Source organism: Mandrillus leucophaeus, unplaced genomic scaffold (assembly GCF_000951045.1).
Source record: "Mandrillus leucophaeus isolate KB7577 unplaced genomic scaffold, Mleu.le_1.0 Scaffold1538, whole genome shotgun sequence".
Classification (NCBI taxonomy): Eukaryota; Metazoa; Chordata; class Mammalia; order Primates; family Cercopithecidae; genus Mandrillus; species Mandrillus leucophaeus.
In genome coordinates, this window is record NW_012101519.1 from 149027 (window position 1) to 173541 (window position 24515).

Below are 24515 nucleotides of genomic sequence, written 5' to 3' on the forward strand. Positions count from 1 at the left end.
CTATGAAAAACATAGTGCAGTGAAAGCAAACCACTGTCAGCAATGGAATAGAACAATAAAAATGCCCAATAATAAATTTAATCTGAATGTTAAGAACTAATATGAAGCAAATAACACAATCATTGTGAGGGATACATAAAAAGACTTGAGGAAATGAGGAGTGGCTTTTTCTTCCATAGAGAAATTCTAAAATAGAAAGATAGTTTCCAGCTGCATCCATGTCCCTACAAAGGACACAAACTCATCCTTTTTTATGGCTGCATAGTATTCCATGGTGTATATGTGCCACATTTTCTTAATCCAATCTGTCACTGATGATCATTCTTAGCAAACTATCACAAGAACAGAAAACCAAACACCGCATGTCCTCACTCATAGGTGGGAACTGAATAATGAGATCACTTGGACTCAGGAAGGGGAACATCACACTCCGGGGCCTATCATGGGGAGGGGGTAGGGGGGAGGGATTGCATTGGGAGTTATACCTGATGTAAATGACGAGTTGATGGGTGCAGCACACCAACAAGGCACAAGTATACATATGTAACAAACCTGCACGTTATGCACATGTACCCTACAACTTAAAGTATAATAATAATAAATAAATTTTAAAAAAGTAAAAAATAAAATAAAATAAAATAAAATAGAAAGATAGATATTGTCCCTAAGTTAAGATGTAATTTAAAAATAACAACTAGTGTCTCAATAGGAATATTTTAGCACCTGATCAAATTATTCTGAAGTTCATCGACAAACGTGTCAGAATAGACAGAAAAGGAGAAAGCAATGAGGGAAGGCAAGCATTATTTCACATTTCAAATATAATTAAGCTACAGCAATTAAAATAGTATGGTAGTGGCACAGGTATAAACAACTCAGTGGAAGAAAATTAAAAGAAGAGAGTTACATACAAAATTGAGTGGGGATGTAGGTGATGATAAAAGAGCCAATTCAAAACAGTGGGTGAAACAGGGATTCAACAAATAACGTAGAGTCCCTACCACTTAATTTTGTTCAGATGGACCAATGATTTTTTTTTTTTTTGAGACGGAGTCTCACTCTGTTGCCCAGGCTGGAGTGCAGTGGCATGATCTGGGCTCACTGCAACTTCCGCCTCCCGGGTTCGAGCAATTCTCCAGCCTCAGACTCCCGAGTAGCTGGGACTACAGGCGCGTGCCAACACGCCTGGCTAATTTTTTGAATTTTTAGTAGAGATGGGGTTTCACCAAGTTAGCCAGGATGGTCTCGATCTCCTGACCTCGTGATCTGCCCACCTCGGTCTCCCAAAGTGCTGGTATTACAGGCGTGAGCCACCACGCCTGGCCGGGTTAATGATTTTGAACGTACAATCATGCAACGAAAACTATGGATGTCTTATCGTACTGGAGTGGGTAAGATCATTGCAAGCATGACAGCAAACTCGTGAAGGCGCAAGAAAATTATTTATGAAAGCAGATATAAAATGGGTATTGACATATTTAATATTTATTTATATGATGGTGAATTTATCTGAAACACATTGTTCCCTTAGAGTAACCTGGAGCTCATATTCTCCAACGCCATTGGAAGTGAAAGAAAGGTTGGGCAGGAGAAAAAGAAAAATGCTTTGTAAGTTCATTTTCGTTGTCAGGATAGCTTGTGGTTTAGGTTCTCCACAGAAGCAAGAAGACTTGAGTCACATAGCAAATGCCCCACCGAGTGCGCATGCTGCACAGACCTGTTGCTGCGCATGTTGTTGCGCATGCGCTTTTCTGCCCACCTTCTGCCCATCTTCTGTCCTCGCAGAGCTCTGCAGGGAGAAGTTGTGGCTTCATTCTTTCCGCCATCTTCATTCTTTCTCACTGACCGAGACTCAGCCGGTAGGTCCGCAGAACGGTCTTCCTGGGAATTCAGTTGTGAGTGAATGTGTGGAGGAACCAGCGTTAGGACAGGTCCCATAGCACGGTCTGTGGCTTTGAGGGAAAAGGGCCTTGTGGTCCGGCTTCTCCCAGGTCGCGATGCAGGCGCCATGGGCCAGTAATCGTGGCTGGGCTGGAACGAGGGAGGAAGGTGGGCCGCAGAGGGGAGGGATCACGTGAAGATGGGGCGAGTGCTGAGGGTGCTGTTAGAGGTGTCTTGAGTCCCGAAAACGCCTGAAACTCTCTGAGGGAGGACAGTTTCCAGACTCCTCATTAGGGAGGCAAGAAGGGACAGTGTGGTCGGTAAGGAAGGGGCCTGGGAACTGGGAATGCTGTGGGGTGGTGACTGCGGCCCCGAGGTCTGTAGAGTGCCTGGTAAAGGTGTCCCATGAGGAACATAACCTTCACTCTGTGTCGCAACTTCTCACCTCCGCCATGTACGTCATGGGAAGGAATGGGCGAGGCTGTGCGTTCCAACAAAACTTGATTTTTTGCGGGGTGGGGAGCAGGTGGTGGTGGCCCTAGTATATCAGTGGGACGAAAGCAGCAGTCACTTCAGTTTCAATTCTCTTCCCGTTTTTTCCCTAAATGTCTACATGATGGAGAGTCTAATTGTGAAGCCAACATTCAGAAAAGTCCTCTGTGTTTTACTATGGCGTTAAGGTGATTTCTATGCCTCTTCGGCTATGACACAAACAAAACTGTCCTTAGTTTGATTGGAAAGCGTGAATACTTACTGCTCTGTGACTTATTTTGACATTTTTTAACTTAAAAAAGTACAAATCACCGTTTTGCCATGGAATGTTCATATATATAGCTAAGTTCTTACACACTTTTTCCAAATAACAGTATTTTATTTTCAGTGGGAAATATGAGTGAGCATGTAAGAACAAGATCTCAATCCTCAGAAAGAGGAAATGACCGGGAGTCTTCCCAGCCAGTTGGACCTGTGATTGTGAGTCCTTTAACATTTGATGTTTTCTATTAACACAATTTATTTTTAAAAATATTTTTGAACGAGTGTACCTGCACTGACACAGGTGTTCCATGTTAATAAAAAAGTGATGATGGCATCTCACAAAGGCAACTTTGGTTCAGGAATATTATATTCTGGTGTTGCCTGTATGGATATGGACATTTTACTCTCTTTTTCTCTCTCTCTCTATATATGTTGGAAAATGTCTTTAGATTTATTATTTGATGCACATATGCATTTGTGTGTTTATATTGTTGACTTTTTATTTGCACACACACTTACACCCTTAGGTCCAGCAGCCCACTGAGGAAAAACGTCAAGAAGAGGAAGCACCAACTGAAAATCAGGGTATTGCACCTAGTGGGGAGATCGAAAATGAAGGAGCACCTGCTGTTCAAGGTGAAGGGAGAGTGGAGAATAATGCTTGTGGGTGGTGGAGGTATATTTATGCATTATATTTTATGACATACCAGTAACAGGAGGCCAGAAAACAATAGGAAGGAATCTTAAACATTTCCTGCTGCTGCTGTGGGGAGGGGTGGGACAAGGACATATAAAAAGCCACAAAACTTTCCTGCCATTTTGATGGAGACTTTTTATTGATTGGGTATTTGCTTGGTTGCTGTAAACCTTTGAGTGTTTTCCAGAGCTCCTGTATGATTTGTTCAGCCAGTTTGTGTTTTTTGTTTTGTTTTATGTTTCTGTGGAAAAATGGCAGCTTGCAGCTTCCTAGTCTGCCATCTGCTGACATCTCATGTATTTTTTTAAGATACTTTTAAACACATATTTATTAATGCTTCCTTATGCCACGTAATGCTAAGTGCTGGAGATGTCAGTGCCAAATTTTTGCCTAAAGCTCATAGTTTAGTTAGACTGACTCAAACAAGTCACTTACTGAATGTGATAAGAATAAGAACAAATGACTACAAAACCTACAAGTAAGTTGTCTAGGGCCAACCTTGGGAAAGGAAAGGGCAGTGTTTGAACATCTCTGCTTTCCTGTTTTTCTGGCGACAGACTCCTGAAATAATTAGCCTACAGGTTTTTATTTCACAATGATAAGGGAATAAATATTATTTCCTCATTCATAGTTCATATTTTAATTCGTAGATTGATGACCTTTTTATCTTTAAGGGCCTGATTTGGAAGCTTTTCAACAGGAATTTGCTCTGCTTAAGATAGAGGATGAGCCTGGAGGTGGTCCTGATGTCAGGGAGGGGACTCTGCCCACTCTTGGTCCCACTAAAGTGCTGGAAGCAGGTATGTTATTCAATAAGATGCATACTATGGGGCTTCTATTTTCATAATATTGTATTTTGTGTGACACAGAGACAAAATTACTGCTACTTCAATATCATACTTCACATCTAAAGATTCTTTGAAGGCAGTTCAGACCCCAAATGGCTGCCTTACACACTATCAGAGATAGAGGGCCAGGTTTGGTGGCTAATGCTTTCAATCCCCGCACTTTGGGAGGCCGAGGCAGAAAGATCACTTGGGGCCAGGACTTCAAGAGACAGAGAAAAATTGGGTCAAAGCTAATTGAATTATGATATTAAAGGTATGAAACATGCTAAGAGAGTAGATTTTGAGTGTCTTCACAGCTATGTGAAGTAATGCATATATTAATTAGCTTGATTGAGTCATTTTACAATGTGTATATATTTTAAAACATCATGTTGTATGTGATAAATATATATGATTTCATGTGTCATTTTTAAAAGAAAGATATGAAAAGGTTTTCTAACTTTTGAATGTAAGTCATTTAACCAACAGCCAATAATTTTCAGATGTTTTTACAGGCAATTGTTTTTAACAAATACGTAACATGTTTATAATAAGTATCAGTTTATATTGTAATGTTAATTGTGATGGTAATGGCTTAAAGCTAGTGTGGTGGTTTTCGGTTTACTGTATAAACTGAAATGCTTTTAAGCACGTTGAGAGGCAGGAGTACCCATGAAAATAGTGACAAATATTCACTACTTAAAGAACTACATAATGTCTAAACTAGTCCAAAGTAACATTTTTACACTTTTTCACAAGATGCACAAAAGTAATACTGACTTTTCTATTTCCTACACTTAGGCAGTTCTAAGCATATTCTATATTCGGTGTTATTTCATATCAAAATATTTAAATGATACTTTAAAATATATTTTTTTCTTAGGTTTCTGTTTGGTTGACTTTTTACTAAAAGTATAGGCATATTTTTGCTTTCCACTTACACATATAAAATAGATTCACTTGATTTAATTCATTCTGTACTCGAACAGTCTCTTTGTTTTCCTTATTCTACTAGAAAAAATGGCATGAATTAAAAATATTCTTAATATGCCTGGAAGTCTACCTTCAAAGTTTATTTAGAGGCTAGCTGGATGTAAGCTAAAGGGACACCTTCAGGGTTCTGATTTTAGTTAATCAACACTGTAGTTGTATAACTCTAGTGTCATCTAAATAAAAATCTGCTGAGTAACGTCCCCTAATTTTATATTTATATTATAGGTGAAGGGCAACTATAGGTTTAAACCAAGACAAATGAAGACTGAAACCAAGAATATTGTTCTTATGCTGGAAATTTGACTGCTAAACATTCTCTTAATAAAGTTTTACAGTTTTCTGCAAAGACTTCTTATACTTTTTTGTTAAATTTATTTCTAGATTTTTAATACTCTTGAGAATTGCATCTTTTATGAAAGTTTAAATCCTGTGTTTGAGATGGTATAAAGAGAGAACATGTTGATACATTGATTTTCTATCCTGCAACTTTTCTAACTATGCTTATTAATTCCAAAAGTTTACCTCTATATCCTTTTGGATTTTTAACATACACAACTGTATAATCTTTTAATAATAACAGGGTTTTTTTTGCCATTTTTAACATTATTCCTTTTATTTACTTTTCTCATTCATGGTAGTGGACAGAATTTCCCAGTATAATTTGAATGCAGTTGGTGGTTGTAGACATTCTTGTCTTGTTTCTGATCAGAAACACATCATTTTCCATATTTCACCATAATGGTTAGTGTACTTTTCTTATAGGTGCAGCTTATCAGAGTAAAGAAGTTCTATTCCTGGTTTACTAAGAGTAGTTATCTTCAGTATATGTCGAATTTTATCAAACACTTGTAGTGCATCTATTCAGATGATCATAGGTTTTTTTTTTTTTTTTTTGACAGAGTCTCACTCTGTCACCCAGGCTGTACTACAGTGGTACAATCTCAGCTCACTGCAACCTCTGCCTCCTGGGTTCAAGCAATTCTTCTGCCTCAGCCTCCCAAGTAACTGGGATTATAGGTGCCCGCCACTGCGCCCGGCTGATTTTTGTATTTTTAGTAGAGATGGGGTTTCACCATCTTGGCCAGGCTGGTCTTGAACTCTTGACCTCATGATCCATCCGCCTCGGCCTCCCAAAGTACTGGGATTACAGGCATGAGCCACGGGCGCCCAGCTGAATTTTTTCTTTATTAATTGGTTTATGTGGTGAATCACATTGATAAGTTTCTATATTAGATCTCTGAGCCCCCATTTTCATCTTAACAACCCAATAAAACAGTTCTTCAACAAAGGACTTCATTCAGAGTGCACAGTGCTTAGGGAATGGCAGGGGATTATATAGGTCAATTATTTCCTCCTCGACAGAGGTTTAAGTATATTTCTTTGATCCAAAAATATTTAAAATCTATGGTCCAAATAAAAAATGATCCTAAATTTAGAGGTATCGCAGTTTGCCACAAAATATGTGAGAGGTCCATAGGCTGCGGCAAAGATTCTTGAGTCATATCTATACTGTCTCTTTTTGGCCAAGGCGTGAAACAGCCGTGGGTTTCTGTCCTGGTTCTGAAACATCCTGGCTGGAAAACATACTTAATTTGGATCTGCTTCCATATTTCTAAAATAGAAATTGTAATGTGTATACTAAATTACTGCTATTATGAATAAGTGAGCAAACATATATGGCTAGATATTACAGTATAAATAGATTTGGTTCATTAGTTAGATTACATTTTTTCATTAAAATTTTCTTTTTTGCATTTTTTTTAACCTTTACAATTACACTTCTAGCAAACAATATTGCTTTTGAATTTCAAGTAGGGGATATTAAGTTAACTTTTTTGATGAATTTGAGTTCAACTGATTTGAATTATCATTTTCTTTTTTTCCTTATTGCCTTTTTCTTTTTTAAATTGAATATATTCATTGAATGATGTAGTTGGCATCAGACATGGCATCAATTCTAAAGTTGATTTGCAAGTTACCCATACCTGACAAAATCTGCCCCAAATATTGCTGTGTGCTGAAAACTCTGTCCCTTGAGATGTGTGATGCCAAGGAAAGTAAGTCAATATTCTGGTTATGCAACACCATACAACTCAGTACCAGAGTCTGTCAAGTGGTCAAGCTGTTCCTAAGCAGCACTGCAGTGTCAAACAGACTCAAGTATCACTACTGGTATTATTAGATTGGCTTGTCACACTTACACCGATTTAACTTGTAAGGTGACAATGAGCTTGATGGATCCAAACATTTTATTAACTTACAGAGAAAGAAAAAGCAAGATCAAATTGTGTTAGCTCCCTGTGTCCCTAGTGCTACAGCATGACACTGAATCAGACGTGCTCAGTGACAGAGAGCCTAGGTGGTAGGTCTCTCTGCTGCTGATGAGCCCATAGCCATACCCTATGATAGTAGGCAGTTTTGTAGCCCACAACTGTACCCAAATTTGGGGCAAGAAGGAACATCCTGTGCCCAACTGAAACTAGGGAGATGGAAGTGTAATGGCCTTGTGTCAGGCTCCCGCAATATAGGGAGGTAGGTGAGAAACTGCCTAATTGCAGCCACTTACTGTGCTGCTTTGCTTTCCTTGTGCCAAGAGGAACCACTGGGTGTTCTGCCAAGACTCAGCTCAGACTGCAGTTAAGCTTGTATACCAGGGCCTATGTGGCAAGATGCAGAGTTTCCAGGGCACCATAACAGAGTCGTTCCCCTACAGGGTTTGGCACAAAACAAAAGGCTGTATGTGTGGGACCTTCAAACATAACATCCACAATAATGACTCCAAAGTGAGGGAGATGCTTTCCATTGCTAGGGTCATTATGATAGACATGCACTAATGCCTGCCATATTAAGGAAGTATTTGGGATGCTGGAATTGAAAAGTACTTGCCATGAGGGATACCACACTCTAGTTGGAGAAAGTCACATAAATAGAAAAGCAGTTGAAGAGCAAGAGGAACACAGGCAAGGGGTCCATCAAACAACAACAAAACAATGAATACCGTAGCCTAGAATCAAGAGTCAAAGGGAAAAGAGTGAGTGTGAGAGTAAAATCACTAGATTGGACTTCCCATATCCATTGATTACTGGGTTTACATTCTTGATTATTTTTGCCATAAGGTTGAGTGACATTTATGCCTTACACTTATAAATACTAAAATAACCAGATAGGCAGTCTTGATTCAAAAAATATTCACTGATAGACTGATCTGTTTTTCAGCCCCTTTGTATATGGGAAGATCAGTGAATTGGCCAATACAGCCCTTAACTGAGGGAAAATCTGACCAGGATGTCCAAGATTTGTTATGAATATAAAAGTAGGAAATGCGACAGTACTAGCCACTTTCAGACAAAGTGTGGGATGAAGGCCACAAAACCCTGTGTAAGAGAACAGAAGTTTGGAAAGATAGTTCCTGTGATTTGTCATTTGCAATGTATTATTCACAGTAAGCAAATTGCTGGTTTAATAATGGCATATTTGGTTAAGTGAGTAGCATATATTACAAACATGCAGACAAACCAAAACTTGTCTGATAACCTGGGAATCAGGCTCTGGGCATTGGTCTAGAAAGATGCTAAGGACATAGGAATGTTTCATGCAGGATAAGAGTTCTTAGAGCTCAGAGTCTAATGAATAGACAGTCATTCAGAAGATTGTGACAATACAAATGTAAAACAAGCAATGACAAGGATGAGCCAGGGGATGCTCAGAACACAGAAGCAGGCCGTGTAAACCCGAGTGGTTGGGAGGAGCTTCTGCCAGGGGATGATGTGTATGCTCTAGGTAGTTTCACTGTAAATAACTTTTAATCTCTGTTTGTTATTCCCTTTTTCATAAAAAATATAAATCTCTCCACTTAATCATCTCTATTTTATAGATGAAGTAACTGACGATCAGAGAAGGTAAGTATCTTATTCAAGTTCAAATCTTTAGCCAGTGGAACAGCCAGTTTTCAGTCCTTTCAGTTCATGTGCACCTTTTATTATATTAGGTTGGTGCAAAAGTAATTGCAGTTTTTGCTATTAAAAGTAATGAAAAATAATGGCAAAAACTGCAGTTACTTTTGCACCAATCTAAATAATCTTTTTGTTCTTAATAGTGTTTTATGTTTTAATTAACATTCACATGCTATGTATAGTTTGCTTTGCTTGTCCCATAAATTATTTTTCTTGAATTCGTTTGCAGTTGTAGAACTTTATTGCCAAGCAGGTGAAATATTTTTCAAAGTGGACTGTGCCACTTTGCATTCCCACTAGCAGTAAATGAGGGCTATAGTTGTTCCATGCCATCATGAACACTTGGTATAGTCAATTGTTTGAATTCTGGTCATTCTAATAGTTGTGTAGTGGTATATACTCCTGCTTTTAATTTGCATTGTAATATGTTGAACACATTTTCAGGTGTTCATTTGTCATACATATGTATTCTCTGCTCAAATGCATTGGACATATTTTATTGGGTTGGATGTCTTGTGTGTGTGTGTGTGAGAGAGAGAGAGAGAGAGAGAGAAAGAGAGAGAGAGAGTGTGTGTGTGTTTTAAGGGTTTACTATTTATATTTATTCTTGGTATTACGAAAGTGTACAGTGAAACACCTTTGTCTGAGACTCTTCACTTGTGCTGGATAATCATGCCTTTCTTTGCTTAGGGGCATTTCTTTGCTTTTTAAAAAATTTTTGAGATGGAGTCTCTCTCTGTGGCCCAGGCTGGAGTGCAGTGGCATGATCTCGACTCACTGCAACTTCTGCCTCCTGGGTTCAAGCAATTCTCTGCCTCAGTCTCCCGAGTAGCTGGGATTATAGGCACCCACCACCATACCCGGCTAATTTTTGTATTTTTAGTAGAGACAGGGTTTCACCATCTTGGCCAGGCTGTCTCGAACTCCTGACCTCATGATCCACCCGCCTCGGCCTCCGAAAGTGCTGGGATTACAGGCATGAGCCACCGCACCCGGCCTTCTTTGCATTATTTCTCTGATAATTTCTTTTGCCTCTTTCTCTTTTCTCAGTATCCAGAGATTTTCTTAATCTAAATCTATATCACCTTTATTAAAACTTTTAAAATTGTTTCACTCCTGTCTTTCATTGAATGCTTTTTTATTTGCTACCTAATTTCTAAGAGACTTTAAAACTACTTTTTCTTAATTGATAACTGAAATATAAGTATACAGCTTAACCAATTGAGCTCTCCTGTTGATACTAAAGTGAAGGCAACTTCCTAAAACATATTGGATACTCATTTTTTTCCTCTACTGCGGAAGGATGTACACAGCACTGGAGTTGTAGGAGTTGTATGTTGCCCATAGACTTGCAAGCACTGCTACCCCCCACCCCCGCCGCCACCAACTTTGACAACAACCTAAATTTTTTTTGAAAAGGATAAACGATAGCCCATGGGGAGTAGGGATTCTTAAGTTGTACTGACTTTGGTTGGAGTGCTTTGAATGAACTAAGTTCAATTTGGGGCACGCTGAAACTCAGGGAAAACTGATTTCTGCTGTTCTCTCCAAGTCATCTGATGACTGTCTTTGATTCAGAAATTTGGGTATGGAAGCACTCAAAGGGAAGACAGAAAACCTGGGCAATGAGTGAAGATGGAGAGATTATTGTTTTCTCCACAGAGAAAGATAAACCCATAAAGTCTGGTCTGTTTATTCTCAAGTCTACCCATTAAAGGTGATTGAAAATGTTTTTCTGTTGCTCAAGCTTTGGATCATAGACTTTTGTGAGGAACTGTGTGGCTGGGTCAGAAGCCATACTGAAGATGGATGCCAACCTCCATCAGCCAGGGATCCTTGAGGTCTAAGAGATATTTATTTCAGCTGCTAAGATCATCTTCTCTGGGTGAGGAAAGTAATTATACAAATAAGTCTATGACATAGGGAAACAAAACCTCAGGAGGACCAGAGATTACCAGATGTGTCTGTTGGGCAACGCGAGGCTAAGAATCCAATGATGAGGCAGCAGCCCCTCCACGTTGCTTGGTACCAGACAGCTCAGGTCGATCAGAGTCATAGGCACCTAAAATTCCAAGATTCACAGGGTAAGAATTTGCTGCAGTTGTGTGTAAGGCGGACTCCTCCTTCACAAAATGTCTGCTTTGGTGGTACTGGTAACAGCCATTGCTTAATTTTCCACTGCTGCTTTTTTCACTTAATTCAACAGTTCTTAAGCCAAACCTTTACCAATGACTCCTCAGCTTTGAATACTGAAGGCTGTTCCTCCAGGGTAACTCAATTGAGGTTATGTTGTCTTCCCGAACATACCATCCAACACTCTTAGTTATTCCAGAATAAAGATTGTGTGGTTCCAAGCATACCATGGATTTGCTGGCGTGAGATGCTTTGATGTGCAATAGTTCAATCAGCTGGGTCACATCTGAATTACTTTGTAGTGCCTCAGTTTACTATATGACATTATTTTTAGTATTGAGGCATAATTCAATTACAGAAAAATTCACTCTTTCGTTCTACAGTTTGAGTTTTGACAAATGCATGCAGTATATAAGTACTACCACAATCAAGCTATAGAATAGTTCTATGATTCCAAAATTTTGTCTTCTGCCCTTTTTAAGTCAACCTCTTCCTCTGTCTCTATCCACTGGCAGCCACTGATCTGTTTTCCAACACTATAGTTTGGCCTTTTGTAGAATCATATAAATAAAATTATAGAGTATTTAATTTTTCACACCTGGCTTCTTTTACATTTCTTTTACTTTTCACTATCCAGCATGAGATTCATTCATGCTGTCTATCAGTACTTTGTTCCCCTTTATTGATGAGTAGTATTTCTCTGTATGGATTTAACACTATTTGATTAAAGGACAAATTGAAGGACACTTTATTTGTTTTCCTTTCTTGGAGATAAAACCACTCCAAGAAGATTCATAACGTGGTTTGAATATTTGTCTCCTCCAAATCTCATGTTGAAATGTGATTCCCAGTATTGGAGATGGGCTATGATGGGAGGTGATTGGATCATGGAGGCAGATCCCTCCTGAATTGTTTAGCACCATCCCCTTGGTGATAAGTGAGTTCTTGTTCAGTTCACATGAGATATGATTGTTTAAAAGTCTGGGACCTCTTCCCGCTCACTCTACTGATGCCTCTCACCATGTGTTATGCCTGCTCCCTCTTTGCCTTCTGCCATGATTGTAAGCTTCCTGACACCTCCCCTGGAAGCAGATGTGGGCACCAAGCTTTCTGTATAGCCTGCAGAACCATGGGCCAATTAAACCTCCTTCCTTTATAAATTACCCAGCCTCAGGCATGTCTTTATAGCAATGTAAAAATGGCCTAACACAGAAAATTGGGGAGGAGTGGGGCATTGCCATAAAGATAACTGAAAATGTAGAAGTGGCTTTGGAACTGGGTAATGGGTAGAGGTCGGAAGTGTTTGTAGGTCTCAGAAGAAGACAGGAGGACAAGGGAACATTCAGAACTTCTTAAATATTTGTTAAGTGGTTGTAACCAAAATGCTGATGGAAATATGCACAGTGAAGGCCAGGCTGATAACGCCTTAGATGAAAATGAGGATGTTATTGGGAAGTGGATCAAAGGTCACCCTTGTTACACCCTAGCAAAAAACTTGGCTGCATTGTGTCTATGCTGTAGGGATTTGTGGAAGTTTGAACTTAAAAGTGATGACTTAGGGTATCTGGTGGAAGAAATTTCTAAGCAGCCAAGTGTTCAATATGTGGCCTGACTGCTGCTCACAACATATGATCAGATACAAAAGCAAATAAATGACTTAAAGTTGGAACTTATATTTAAAAGGGAAATAGAACATAAAACTTTGGAAAATTTACAGCCTGGCCATGTAGTAGAAGAGGAAAGACCATTTTTCAGGAGAGAACATAAACAGACTGTGGAGCAGCCACTTGCTAGAGAGGTTAACATAGTAAAAGGGAGCCAAGTGCTAATGTCCAAGACAATGGTAAAACGCCTTGAAGGCATTTCAGAGATCTTGGAGACAGCGCCTGCCATCACAGGCCCAGAGACTTAGAAGGAAAAGAATGATTTGTTGGCCAGGCCCCAGGTCCTGCTGTCCTGTGCAGCTTCAGGACACTGCTTCCTACATCTTGGCTGCTCCAGCTCCAGCCTCAGTGAAAAGGGCCTCAGATACTGCTCAGGCCACTGTTTTGGAGAGCACAAAGTGCCATAACCCTTGGTGGTTTCCATGTGGTGTTAAGTCTGTGGGTACACAGGATGCAAGACTGAAGTAAGCTTGGCAGCTTCCCTCTAAATTTCAGAGGATGTACAAGAAAGTCTGGCTGCCTGGACAGAAGCCTGCCACAGAAACAGAGCCCTCACAGAAATCTACTTGGGTAGTGCAGAGGAGAAATGTGGGGTTAGAGTCCTCCCCTCACAGAGTCCCCACCAGAGCACTGCCTAGTGGAGTTCTGTAAAGGAGACTGCCACCCGCCAGACCCCAGAATGGTAGAGCGACCAGCAGCTTGCATGCTGAGCCTGGAAAAGCTGCAGGCACTCAGCTCCAACCCATTAACATAGCCACAGGGGCTGCAACCTGCAAGCCACAGGGGTGGAGATATCTAAGGCTTTGGGAGCCCACCACTTGCAGCAGTGTGTCCTAGATGCTGGACATGGAGTCAAAGGAGGTTATTTTGGAGCTTTGAGATTTAATGACTGCCCTGCTGGGTTTCAGACTTACTTAGGGCCTGTAGCCCCTTTTTTTGTCCCATTTACCCATTTTGGTATGGGAATGTATATCCAATACCTGGTACCACCATTGTATCTTGGGAGTAAATAAATGTTTTTTGTTTTTTTTTTTTTTTTTATATCACAGGCTCATAGGTGGAAGGAACTCATCTCCAGATGAAACTTGGTACTTGGGACTTTTGAGTTAATGCTGGAATGAGTGAAGACTTTGGGAGACTATTGTGAAGGCATGATTATATTTTGAAATGTGAGAAGGACATGAAATTTGAGGGGCTAGAGGAGGAATGATATGGTTTTGATGTTTATCCCCTCTAAATCTCATGTTGAAATGTGATTCCCAGTGTTGGAGGTGAGCCCTGGTGGGAGGTGATTAGATCATTGAGGCAGATGCCTCATGGATTGTTTAACACTTATCCCCCTTGGTGGTAAGCAAGTTCTCACTCAGTTCATACAAGACGTGGTTATTTAACAGTCCAGGATGTCCCCACTTTGTTCTCTTGCTCCCTCTTGCCATGTGATATGCCTGTTCCTTCTTTGCCTTCCAACATGATTATAAGCTTCCTGAGGCCTCCCCAGAAACAGATGCTAGCACCATGCTTCCTGTGCAGCCTGCAGAACTGTGGGCCGATTAAACCTATTTTCATCATAAATAACTCAGCCTCAGGTATTTATGGCAACACGAAAATGGTCTAACAATCTATCTGTGAGATTTTTGGAGACATAACTTTTCTCCTTTTTGAATATCTAGGAGGATTGCTAGATCATATAAAAAGTGTATATTTAAGTCTATGCAATGAATTGAATGTGTCCCCATCGAATTCATATGTTGAAATCTCAATGGAGTGGTATTAAAAGATGGGATATTTGGGAGGTAATTAGGTATTGAGGGTGGGACCCTCATGAATGGGATTAGTGCCCATATAAAAGGGACCCTAGAGAGCTCTATTACCCTCTTTCCACCATCTGAGTTTATGGTCAGAAGTCAACTGTCTGAAACCCAGAAGAAAGCTTTGACCGGAACTCTAATATCCTGGCACTCTAATCTCAGACTTGTAGTCCCTAGAACTGTGAGAAGTAAGTTTCTGTTGTTTATAAGCCATCTACTTTATGATATTTTGTTATAGCAACCTGAATGGACTAAGACAGTTTATTAGAAATTGGCAAACTGTTTTCCAAAGTGTCTGTGTCATTTTACATTCCCACCAGCAATGTGTAAGAGTGTTAGTTACACTGTATCCTAGGTAGTACTCGGTACTGTCAGTTTTTTTAAAAAAAATTTTCTTCACATTTTAGGTGTTGAGAGATTTTAATATTAATGGATGTTGAATCTTATTAAATGCTTTTTTTTCTCATTTACTAAGATTATCATATAACATGCAAATATGAACCAACCCTGAATTTTCAGTATAAGTCTCATTTCCTCATTGTATTTTTGTATTTTTAATATATTGCTGGATTCAGTTAGCCAATATTTTTGAGAATTTTTGTGTGCATATTCATAAGAAATATTGTGTGTAGTTTCATTTATTTGTAATGTCTTTTATTGTTTTTGTATCAGAGTAATGATGGATTCATAAAATTAGTTGGGAAGTATATTAGGGTTTTCTAGAAGGACAGAACTAATAGGATAGATGTATATATGAAGGAAAGCTTATTAAAGAGTATTAGCTCACACAATCACAAGGTAAAAACCCACAATAGGCCATCTGTCTGCAAGCTGAGGAGCAAGGAAGCCAGTCTGATTCCAAAAATCTCAAAAATAGGGAAGCCAACAGTGCAGCCTTCAGTCTGTGGCTGAAGACCCAAGAGCCCCTGGCAAACCACTGGTGTAAGTCTGAGTACAAAAGCTGAAGAACTTGAAGTCTGATGTTTAAGGGCAGGAAACATTCAGCATGGGAGAAAGATGAAGGCTGGAAGACTCAGCAAGTTCACTCCTTCCACCTTCTTCTGCCTGCTTTTTATTCTAGCTGCACTGGCAGCTGATTAGATGGTGCCCACCCAGATTGAGGGTGTGTCTGTCTGTCTCAGTCCACTGACTCAAATGTTAACCTCCTTTGGCAACACCCTCACAGACACACCCAGGAACAATACTTTGCATCCTTCAATCTAATCAATTTGACACTCTATATTAATCATCACAGGAAATATTTTTGTCTGTTCCATTTTCTTGAAGAGTTTGGATGAATTGTCAATATTTCTTCTTTAGGGGTTTAACAGAAGCCATTTATGCCTGGCATTATTTTGCTGGGACTTCAAAAAATATGGATTCACAAAAAGAGGTTGAAACCCTAAATAGACAAATATCAACTTCTGAAATGAAATCAGCAATAAAGAACCAGCCAACTAAAAAATGCTCTGGATCATGTAGACAGTTACATTCTACCAGATGTACAAAGAAAACGGATACCAATCCTACTGAAACTATCCCAAAAAAAGTCGAGGAGGAGGAGGGTTTCCTCCCTAACTCATTCTATGAAGCCAGCATCAGCCTGATACCAAAATTTTGCAGAGACACAATGAAAAAAGAGAAATTCAGACCATTAGCCCTCATGAACATAGATGCAAAAGTCCTCAACAAAATACTAGGAAATAAAATGCAACAGCACATCAAAAAGTTAATACACCATGATCAAGTAGGCTTTATTCCTGGAATGCAAGGCTGGTTCAACATATGCAGATTAATAAATACAATTCACTACATAAACAGAACTAAAAACAAAAACCATATGATCATCTCAATAGATGCAGAAAAAGGTTTGATAAAATCCAACATCACTTCATGGTAAAAATTCTATCAATGTACTAGGCATCAAAGGAACATATCTCAAAATAATAAGAGCAATCTATGACAACCCTATATCCAATGTAATAATGAGGAAAAGCTGAAACATTCCTCCTGAGAACTGGAAAAACACAAGGATGCCTACTTTCTCTACTCCTATTCAACATAAATACTGGAAGTCCTAGCCAGAGCAATCAGGAAAGAGAAAGAAAGAAAAGGCATCTGAATAGGAAAAGAAGTCAAACTATTTATCTTCAGTGACAATATAATTCTATACCAAGAAAATCCTAAAGACTCTGCCAAAATGCTCCTAGGATTCATAAATGACTTTCATAAAGTTTCAGGATACAAATTCAATGACAAAATATCAGTAGCATTTCTATACACCAGCTTCTAGGCTGATAGTGAAATCAAGAACAGAATCCCACTAACAATAGCCACAAAGAAAATGAAATACCTAGGAATACAGCTAACCAAGGAGGTGAAAGATCTCTACAAGGAAAACTAAAAAACACTGCTGAAAGAAATCAGAGATGACACAAATAAATGGAAAAACATTCCGTGCTCATGGATTGGAATAATCAATGTTGTAAAAATGGCCATAATTCCCAAAGCAATTTGCAGGTTCATTGATACTGCTATCAAACTATCGATATTCTTCACAGAATTTTAAAACGTATTCTAAAATTCATATGTAACAAACAAAGAGCCTGAATAGTCAAAACAATTCTAAGCAAAAAGAACAGAGCCAGAGGCCAGAGACATCACACTACTGACTTCAAACTGTACTATAAAGTGACAGTAACCAAAACAGCATTGTACTTGTACAAAAACAGACACATAGATTAATGGAACAGAATAGAAAACTCAGTAAAATAGCCTCACACCTACAACCATTTGATCTTTGACAAAGTCGACAAAAACAAGCAATGGGGAAAAGAGTCCTTATTTAATAAATGGTGCTGGGATAACTGACTAGGCATATGCAGATATGACTAGGCATATGCAGATAGAATACTTCTATCTTTCACCATATACAAAAATTAACTCAAAATGGACTAAAGATTTAAATGTAAGACCTCAAACTATAAAAATCCTGGAAGACAACCTAGGAAATACTCAACACTGATTTTTGCAAAGAATTTTTGGCTGAGCCTCCAAAAACAATTGCAACAAAAACAAAAATAGATGAGTGGGACCTAATTAAAATAAATATCTTTTGCGCAGTAAAATAAACTATCAACAGAGCAAATAGACAACTTACAGCATGAGAGAAGATATTTATAAACTATGCATCTGACAAGGGCCTAATATCCAGAATCTATAGGGAACTTAAAGAAATTAACAAACAAAAACCAAATAATCCCGTTAAAAATGGGCAAAGAACATGAACAGATGCTTCTCAAAAGAAGACACACAAGTGGCCAACAAACATGAAAAAATGCACAGCATCACTAATCATCAAAGAAATGCAAATCAAAACCACAATGATATACCTACCATCTCACACTAGTTGGAATGGCTGTTTTTAAAAAATTGGAAACAAACAGATGCTGGTGAGGCTTTGAAAGAAAAGGAATGCTTATACAATGTTGGTATGACTGTAAATTCGACCATCCGTTGTGGAAAGCAGTCTGAAGATTTCTCAAAGAACTTAAAACAGAACTACCATTTGACCCAGGAATTCCATTACTTGATATATACCCTACAGAAAATAAATCATCATATCGAAGAGATACATGCATTCATATATTCATCACTGCACTATTTACAATAGCAAAGACATGAAATCAACCCAGGTGCTCCTCAATGGTAGATTGGATAAAGAAAATGTGGTACATATACACTATGGAATACTATGCAGCTATAAAAAGAATGAAATATCACCTATACAGCAACATGGATGCATCTGGAGGCCATAATCCTAAGCAGAGTAGCACAAGAAGAGAAAACCAAATACTGCATGTTCTTATTTGTAAGTGGTAGCTAAGCATTGAGCACACATGGTCATAAGTACGGGAACAATAGACACTGTGGACTACAGAAGGGTGGGGTTGGGTGTAAAAAAGTATGTATTGAATACTATGCTCACTACCAGGTGACAGAAACTGTACTCCAAATGTGAGCATCATGCAATATTCCCATGTAACAAATCTGCACATGTACCTGTTGCATCTAAAATAAAACCTGAAATTAAAAAAATATGGATTCAAATAATTTAATAGATCTGGGTATTCTGAGTTTTTTTTTTTTTCTTGTGAGCCTTGATAACACTGTGTCTTTTAAGGAATTTTTTAAAGTTTTATTGAAGTTGTTGAATTTATAGGCATAAAAGTGTTTGTATTATCCCTTTTTTATAGTTTAATGTCTGCCAAGTCTATTGAGATGCCTTCCCTACTGCATTTATGATACTGATAATTTATTACCTCTAAGTTTTTTGTTTCTTTGAGGAAATTACTCTAGCTGGAGTTTTATTAATTTTATCAATCTTTCCAAGGAATAGCTTTTAGCTTAACTGATTTTCTTTTCTTTTTTAAAATTATACTTTAAGTTATGGGATACATGTGCAGAACGTGCAGGTTTGTTACATAGGTATACGTGTGCCGTGGCGGTTTGCTGCACCCATCAACCCATCATCTAGGTTTTAAGCCCCACATGCATTGGGTATTTGTCCTAATGCTCTCCCTCTCCTTGTCCCCCACCCCAGGACAGGCCCCAGTGTGTGATGTTTCCCTCCCTGTGTTCATGTGTTCTCATTGTTCAACTCCCACTTATGAGTGAGAACATGTGGTGTTTGGTTTTCTGTTCCTGTGTTAGTTTGCTCTCCTGTTTGAAGTGTCTCTTGACCCCTGCTGGGAGGGCTGTCCCAGTCAGGAGGCACGGGGATCAGGGACCCACTTGAGGAGGCTGTCTGTCCCTCAGCAGAGCTCGAGCGCTGTGCTGGGAGATCTGCTCTCTTCAGAGCTGGCAGGCAGGAACGTTTAAGTCCGCTGAAGCTGTGCCCATAGCCACCCCTTCCTTCAGGTGCTCTATCCCAGGGAGATAGGAGTTTTATCTATAAGCCCCTGACTTGGGCTGCTGCCTTTCTTTCAGAGATGCTCTGCCCAGAGAGGAGGAATCTAGAGAGGCAGCCTGGCTACAGGGGCTTTGCACCCCACTGTGGTGGGCTTTGCTCAGTCCGAACTTCCTGGTGGCTTTACACTGTGAGGGGAAAACTGCTTACTGAAGCCTCGGTGATGATGGATGCCCCTCTCCCAACCAAGCTTGAGTGTCCCAGGTCAACCTCAGACTGCTGTGCTGGCAGTGAGAATTTCTAGCCAGTGGATCTTAGCTTGTTGGGCTCTGTGGGAGGTGGGATCCACTGCACAAGACCACTCAGCTCCCTGGCTTCAGCCCCCTTTCTAGGGGAGTGAATGGTTCTGTCTCACTGGTGTTCCAGCCAACACTGGGGTACAAAAAAATAACTCCTGCAGCTAGCTCGGTGTCTGCCCAAATGGCTGCCCAGCTTTGTGCTTGAAACCCAAGGCCCTGGTGGTGTAGGCACCCAAGGGAATCTCCTGGTCTGTGGGTTGTGAAGACTGGGAAAAACATAGTATCTGGGCCGGATAGCTCTGTCCCTCACAGCACAGTCCCTCATGGCTTCCCTTGGCTAGGGGAGGGAGTTCCCCGACCCCTTGTGCTTCCCGGGTGAGGCAATGCCTCACCCTGCTTCTGCTCGCTCTCCATGGGCTGCACCCACTGTCTAACCAGTCCCAATGAGATGAGCTGGGTACCTCAGTTGAAAATGCAGAAATCACCTGCCTTGTGCATTGGTCTGTTGGTCTTGCTGGGAACTGTAGACCAGAGCTATTCCTATTTGGTCATCTTGCCTGGATAGCCACATTTTAAAAATCCATTTATCTGTTGATGGACACAGATTACTTCCAAATCTTAGCTATTGTGAACAATGCTGCAACAAACATGCAAGTGTAGCTATTCCCTCCATGTACTGATTTCCTTTCTTTTGGGTATATTTCCAGCAGTGGGATTGCTAGATCATATGGTAGCTCTATTTTTAGTGTTTTGTTTGTTTGTTTTGTTTTTTGTTTGCTTTGATGGAGTTTCACTGTGTCTTCCAGGCTGGAGTGCAGTGGCACAATCTCGGCTCACTGCATTCTCCACCTCCTGGGTTTAAGCAATTCTTGCCTCAGCCTCCCGAGTATCTGGGATTTCAGGCACCCACCACCATACCCAGCTAATTTTTTTTTGCATTTTTAGTAGAGTCAGAGTTTCACCATCTTGGCCAGGCTGATCTTGAACTCCTGACCTTGTGATCCACCCACCTCAGCCTCCCAAAGTGCTGGAATTACAGGTGTGAGCCACCGCACCCGCGCTACTTTTACTTTTTTGAGGAACCTCCAAACTCTTCTCCATAGTACTTGCACCAGTTTATATTCCCACCAACAGTGTATAAGAGTTTCCTTTTCTTCACATTCTCTCCAGTATTTGTTATTGCCTGTCTTTTGGATATTAGCCATTTTAAGTGGGGTGAGATGATAACTCATTGTACTTTTTATTTGAATTTGTCTGATGATCAATGATGTTGAGCACCTTTTCGTGTGCCTGTTTGCCATTTGTATGTCTTCTTTTAAAAAATGTCTATTCAAATCATTTTTGGTTGGATTATTAGATTTTTTCCCATAAAGTTGTTTGAACTCCTTGTATATTATGGTTATCACTTGTCAGATGGGCTGTTTGCAGATATTTAGTTTTCTCCTATTCTGTGGGTTGTCTTCTCACTTTATTGATTGTATCCTTTACTGTGCAGAATTTTTTTTTTTTAACTTGATGGGATCCCATTTGTCCATGTTTGCTTTGGTTACTGTGTTTGTGGGGTATTGCTCAAGAAGTGCTCATCCAGACCAACATCCTAGAGATATTTACTTATGTTTTCTTGTAATAGTTTCATACTTTAAGGTCTTAGTTGTAAGTCTTTAATCCATTTTGATTCGATTTTTGTATATGGCAAAAGATAGGGGTATAAGTGTCATATTTTTTTCTGCATATGGATATCTAGTTTTCCCAGCACAACTTATTGAAGAGACTGTCTTTTCCCCAGTGCATGTTCTTGGCACCTTTGTTGAAAGTGACTCCACTGTAGATGTGTGGATTTGCTTCTGGGTTCTATATTCTGTTACATAGCCATTGCTCTATGTGTGTGTTTTTATGCCCACACCATGCTGTTTTGGTTACTATAGCCCTGTTGTATAATTTGAAGCCAGGTAATGTGATTCCTCCAGTTTTGTTGTTTTTCTTAGGATAGCTTGGCTATTCTGGGTCTTTTGTAATTTTACATAAATTTTAGAATTGGTTTTTCCATTTCTTTGAAGAATGTCATTGGTATTTTGATAGAGATTGCGTTGAATCTGTAGATTGCTTTTGTTAGTATGGACATTTTTAACAATATTGATTCTCCTGATACATGTACATAAATTTCTTTTTTTCATTTTTTGATATCCTCTTCAATTTCCTTCAACAGTGTTTTATAATTTTCATTCAAGAGATCTTTCACTTCTTTGGTTAATTCCTAGATATTTAATTTTATGTGTGGCTATTGTAAATGGAAATACTTTTTTAAATTTCTTTTTCACATTGTTCACTGTTGGCATATAGTAATGCTACTGATTTTTGTATGTTTATTTTGTATCATGCAACTTTACTGAATTTGTTTATCAGTTCTAATAGTTTCCTTGTGTAGTCTTTAGGTTTTTCCAAATACAAGTTCATATTATCAGCAAACAAGGATAATTTGACTTCTTCCTTTTCAATTTGCATATTCTTTATATGTTTCTCCTATCAGATTGCTCTAGCTAGGACTTCCAGTACTATGTTGAATAACATTGGTGACAGTGGGCATTCTCATCATATTTTAGATGTTAGAGGAAAGGACTTCAGATTTTCCCCATTCAGTATGATACTAGCTGTTGGTCTACTGTATATATTTTTTAAAATATATGTCAATAATTTTTCAGGAACAGGTGATTTTTGGTTACAGGGGTTTCCCCTTAGTGGTGATTTCTGAGATTTTGGTGCACCCATCACCTGAGCAGTGTACAATGTGCCCAATGTGTAGTCTTTTATCCCTTACCCCCTCCCACCTTTCCCCCTCTGAGCCCCCACAATTCATTATATCATTCTTATGCCTTTGTGTTTTCATAGCGTAGCTCCCACTTATAAGTGAGAACATAAGATATTTGATTTTCCATTCCTGAGTTACCTCACTTAGAATAATAGTCTCTAACTCCATCCAAGTTGCTGTGAATGTCATTATTTCATTCCATTTTATAGCTGAGTAGTATTTTGTGGTATAGATATACCACATTTTTCTTTATCTACACACTGGATGATGGGCATTTAGACTGGTTCCATACTTTTGCAATTGTGAATTGTACTACTATAAACATGCATGTGCAACTGTCTTTTTCATAAAGACTTATTTTCCTTTGGGTAAATATTGAGTAGTGGGATTACTGTACCAAATGGTAGTTCTATTTTTAGTTCTTAAGGATCCTCCATAGTGTTTTCCATAGTGGTTGTACTAGTTTACATTCCCAACAGCAATGTAAAATTGTTCCCTTTTCACCACATCCATGCCAAAATCTATTGTTTTTGTTTTTTAATTATGGCCATTCTTGCAGGAGTAAGGTGGTATCTCATGGCTTTAATTCGCATTTCCCCAATAATTAGTGATGTTGAGTATTTTTAATGTGTTTTTTAACTATTTGTATGTCTTTTGAGAATTGTCTATTCATGTCCTTTGCCCACTTTTTGATGCAATTGTTTGTTATTTGCTGATTTGAGTTCCTTATAGATTCTAGATATTAGTCCTTTGTGAGATGTTTAGTTTGTGACTATTTTCTCCCATTCTGTGGGTTGTCTGTTTACTCTGCTGATTATTTCTTTTGCTGTGCAGAAGCATTTTAGTTTAATTAGGTTCCATCTATTTATTTTTGTTTTTGTTGCATTTGCTTTTTGGTTCTTGGCCATGAACTCTTTACCTAAGCCAATGTCTAGAAGACTTTTTCTGATGTTGAATATTTTCTCATACACCTATTTGACATTTGTTATGTCTTCTTTTGAGAAATGTCTTTTCAGGTCCTTTGTGCTTTCCTAAATTGTTTTTCTGCTGTCGAGTTGTATGAGGTCTTCATACACTTTGGATATTAACCTTTTATCAGATAAATGATTTGCAAATTTTTTTCCAATCCATAAGTTGCCTTTTCATTCTGTTGATTTTTCCTGAAGAGCCAGAAATGTGTCTGATTCAAAGATCCTGGTACAGAGTACAGAGATTACATGATCTCACTCACATGTGGAAGCTAAAATAAGTTCCTCTCATAGAAGTAAAAAGCAGAGCAGAAGTCATTAGAGGCTGGAAAGAGTAGGAAAAAGGTGAAGATAGAGAGAGATTTGTTAAAGAACATAACATTTCAGTTCTAGTGTTTTATGGCACTGTAAGATGACTATAGTTAACAATGGTATATTGTATATTTTCAGATAGAGGATATTGAATGTTCCCAGCATAAAGAAATGATAAATATTTATGATGAATATACTATATTCATCTGATTATTATACATTGTGTATGTCAAAACATCACTATGTACCCCATAGTATGTACAATTATTATGTGTTAATTAAAAGTAAGTAAATAAAGTTTTAGAAGGAAGTTCTTTTTAAAAATTCAGTGACATTCTGGAAGAATAAAAAACTTGAAGATCCTAGGGAGCGCTTTTGAGAAGTGCTAGTCGAGTCTGCAGGGCATCCTCAAAGGATGCTAGCTGATCACAACACCCAAGTCCTTTTGAATATCTGGAAAGCCTTCCCAAGAAGGATGGTTGCAAACAATCCCAGATGGTGAACGCTAC

At 38.9% G+C, this 24515-nt stretch overlaps 2 protein-coding genes across 3 annotated transcripts in view; both read left to right on the forward strand.

Annotated features, from left to right (window-relative positions):
- The first annotated feature begins 1769 nt into the window (after positions 1 to 1769).
- Positions 1770 to 24515, forward strand: part of LOC105536051 (putative G antigen family E member 3) — an 83206-nt gene continuing 60460 nt past the window's right edge. Inside the window, exon 1 of the mRNA XM_011975330.1 lies at positions 1770 to 1859. The gene's annotated coding sequence lies outside the window, so the exon portion shown is untranslated. The remainder of the gene's footprint in view (positions 1860 to 24515) is intronic.
- On the forward strand, positions 1778 to 5502 carry LOC105536052 (P antigen family member 5). Of its 2 annotated transcripts, none has more exons than XM_011975332.1 (5): positions 1778 to 1859; positions 2762 to 2853; positions 3165 to 3273; positions 4009 to 4134; positions 5380 to 5502. In XM_011975332.1, exons 2-5 carry the CDS (start codon positions 2770 to 2772, stop codon positions 5394 to 5396), a joined length of 336 nt encoding a protein of 111 aa, XP_011830722.1. In that variant the 5' UTR covers positions 1778 to 1859; positions 2762 to 2769; the 3' UTR covers positions 5397 to 5502. The 2 variants fall into 2 exon arrangements, with proteins under 2 accessions (XP_011830722.1, XP_011830721.1); XM_011975331.1 differs by having other exon boundaries at positions 1782 to 2049; positions 5380 to 5499.

Excerpts from the sequence above, each read along its gene's own strand:
- LOC105536052 (XM_011975331.1), top strand. The coding sequence starts at position 1,998 with ATGCAGGCGCCATGGGCCAGTAATCGTGGCTGGGCTGGAACGAGGGAG. Across the intron at positions 2,854-3,164 it reads AGCCAGTTGGACCTGTGATT|GTCCAGCAGCCCACTGAGGA; the intron begins GTGAGTCCTTTA and ends TTACACCCTTAG. Across the intron at positions 3,274-4,008 it reads AGGAGCACCTGCTGTTCAAG|GGCCTGATTTGGAAGCTTTT; the intron begins GTGAAGGGAGAG and ends TTTATCTTTAAG.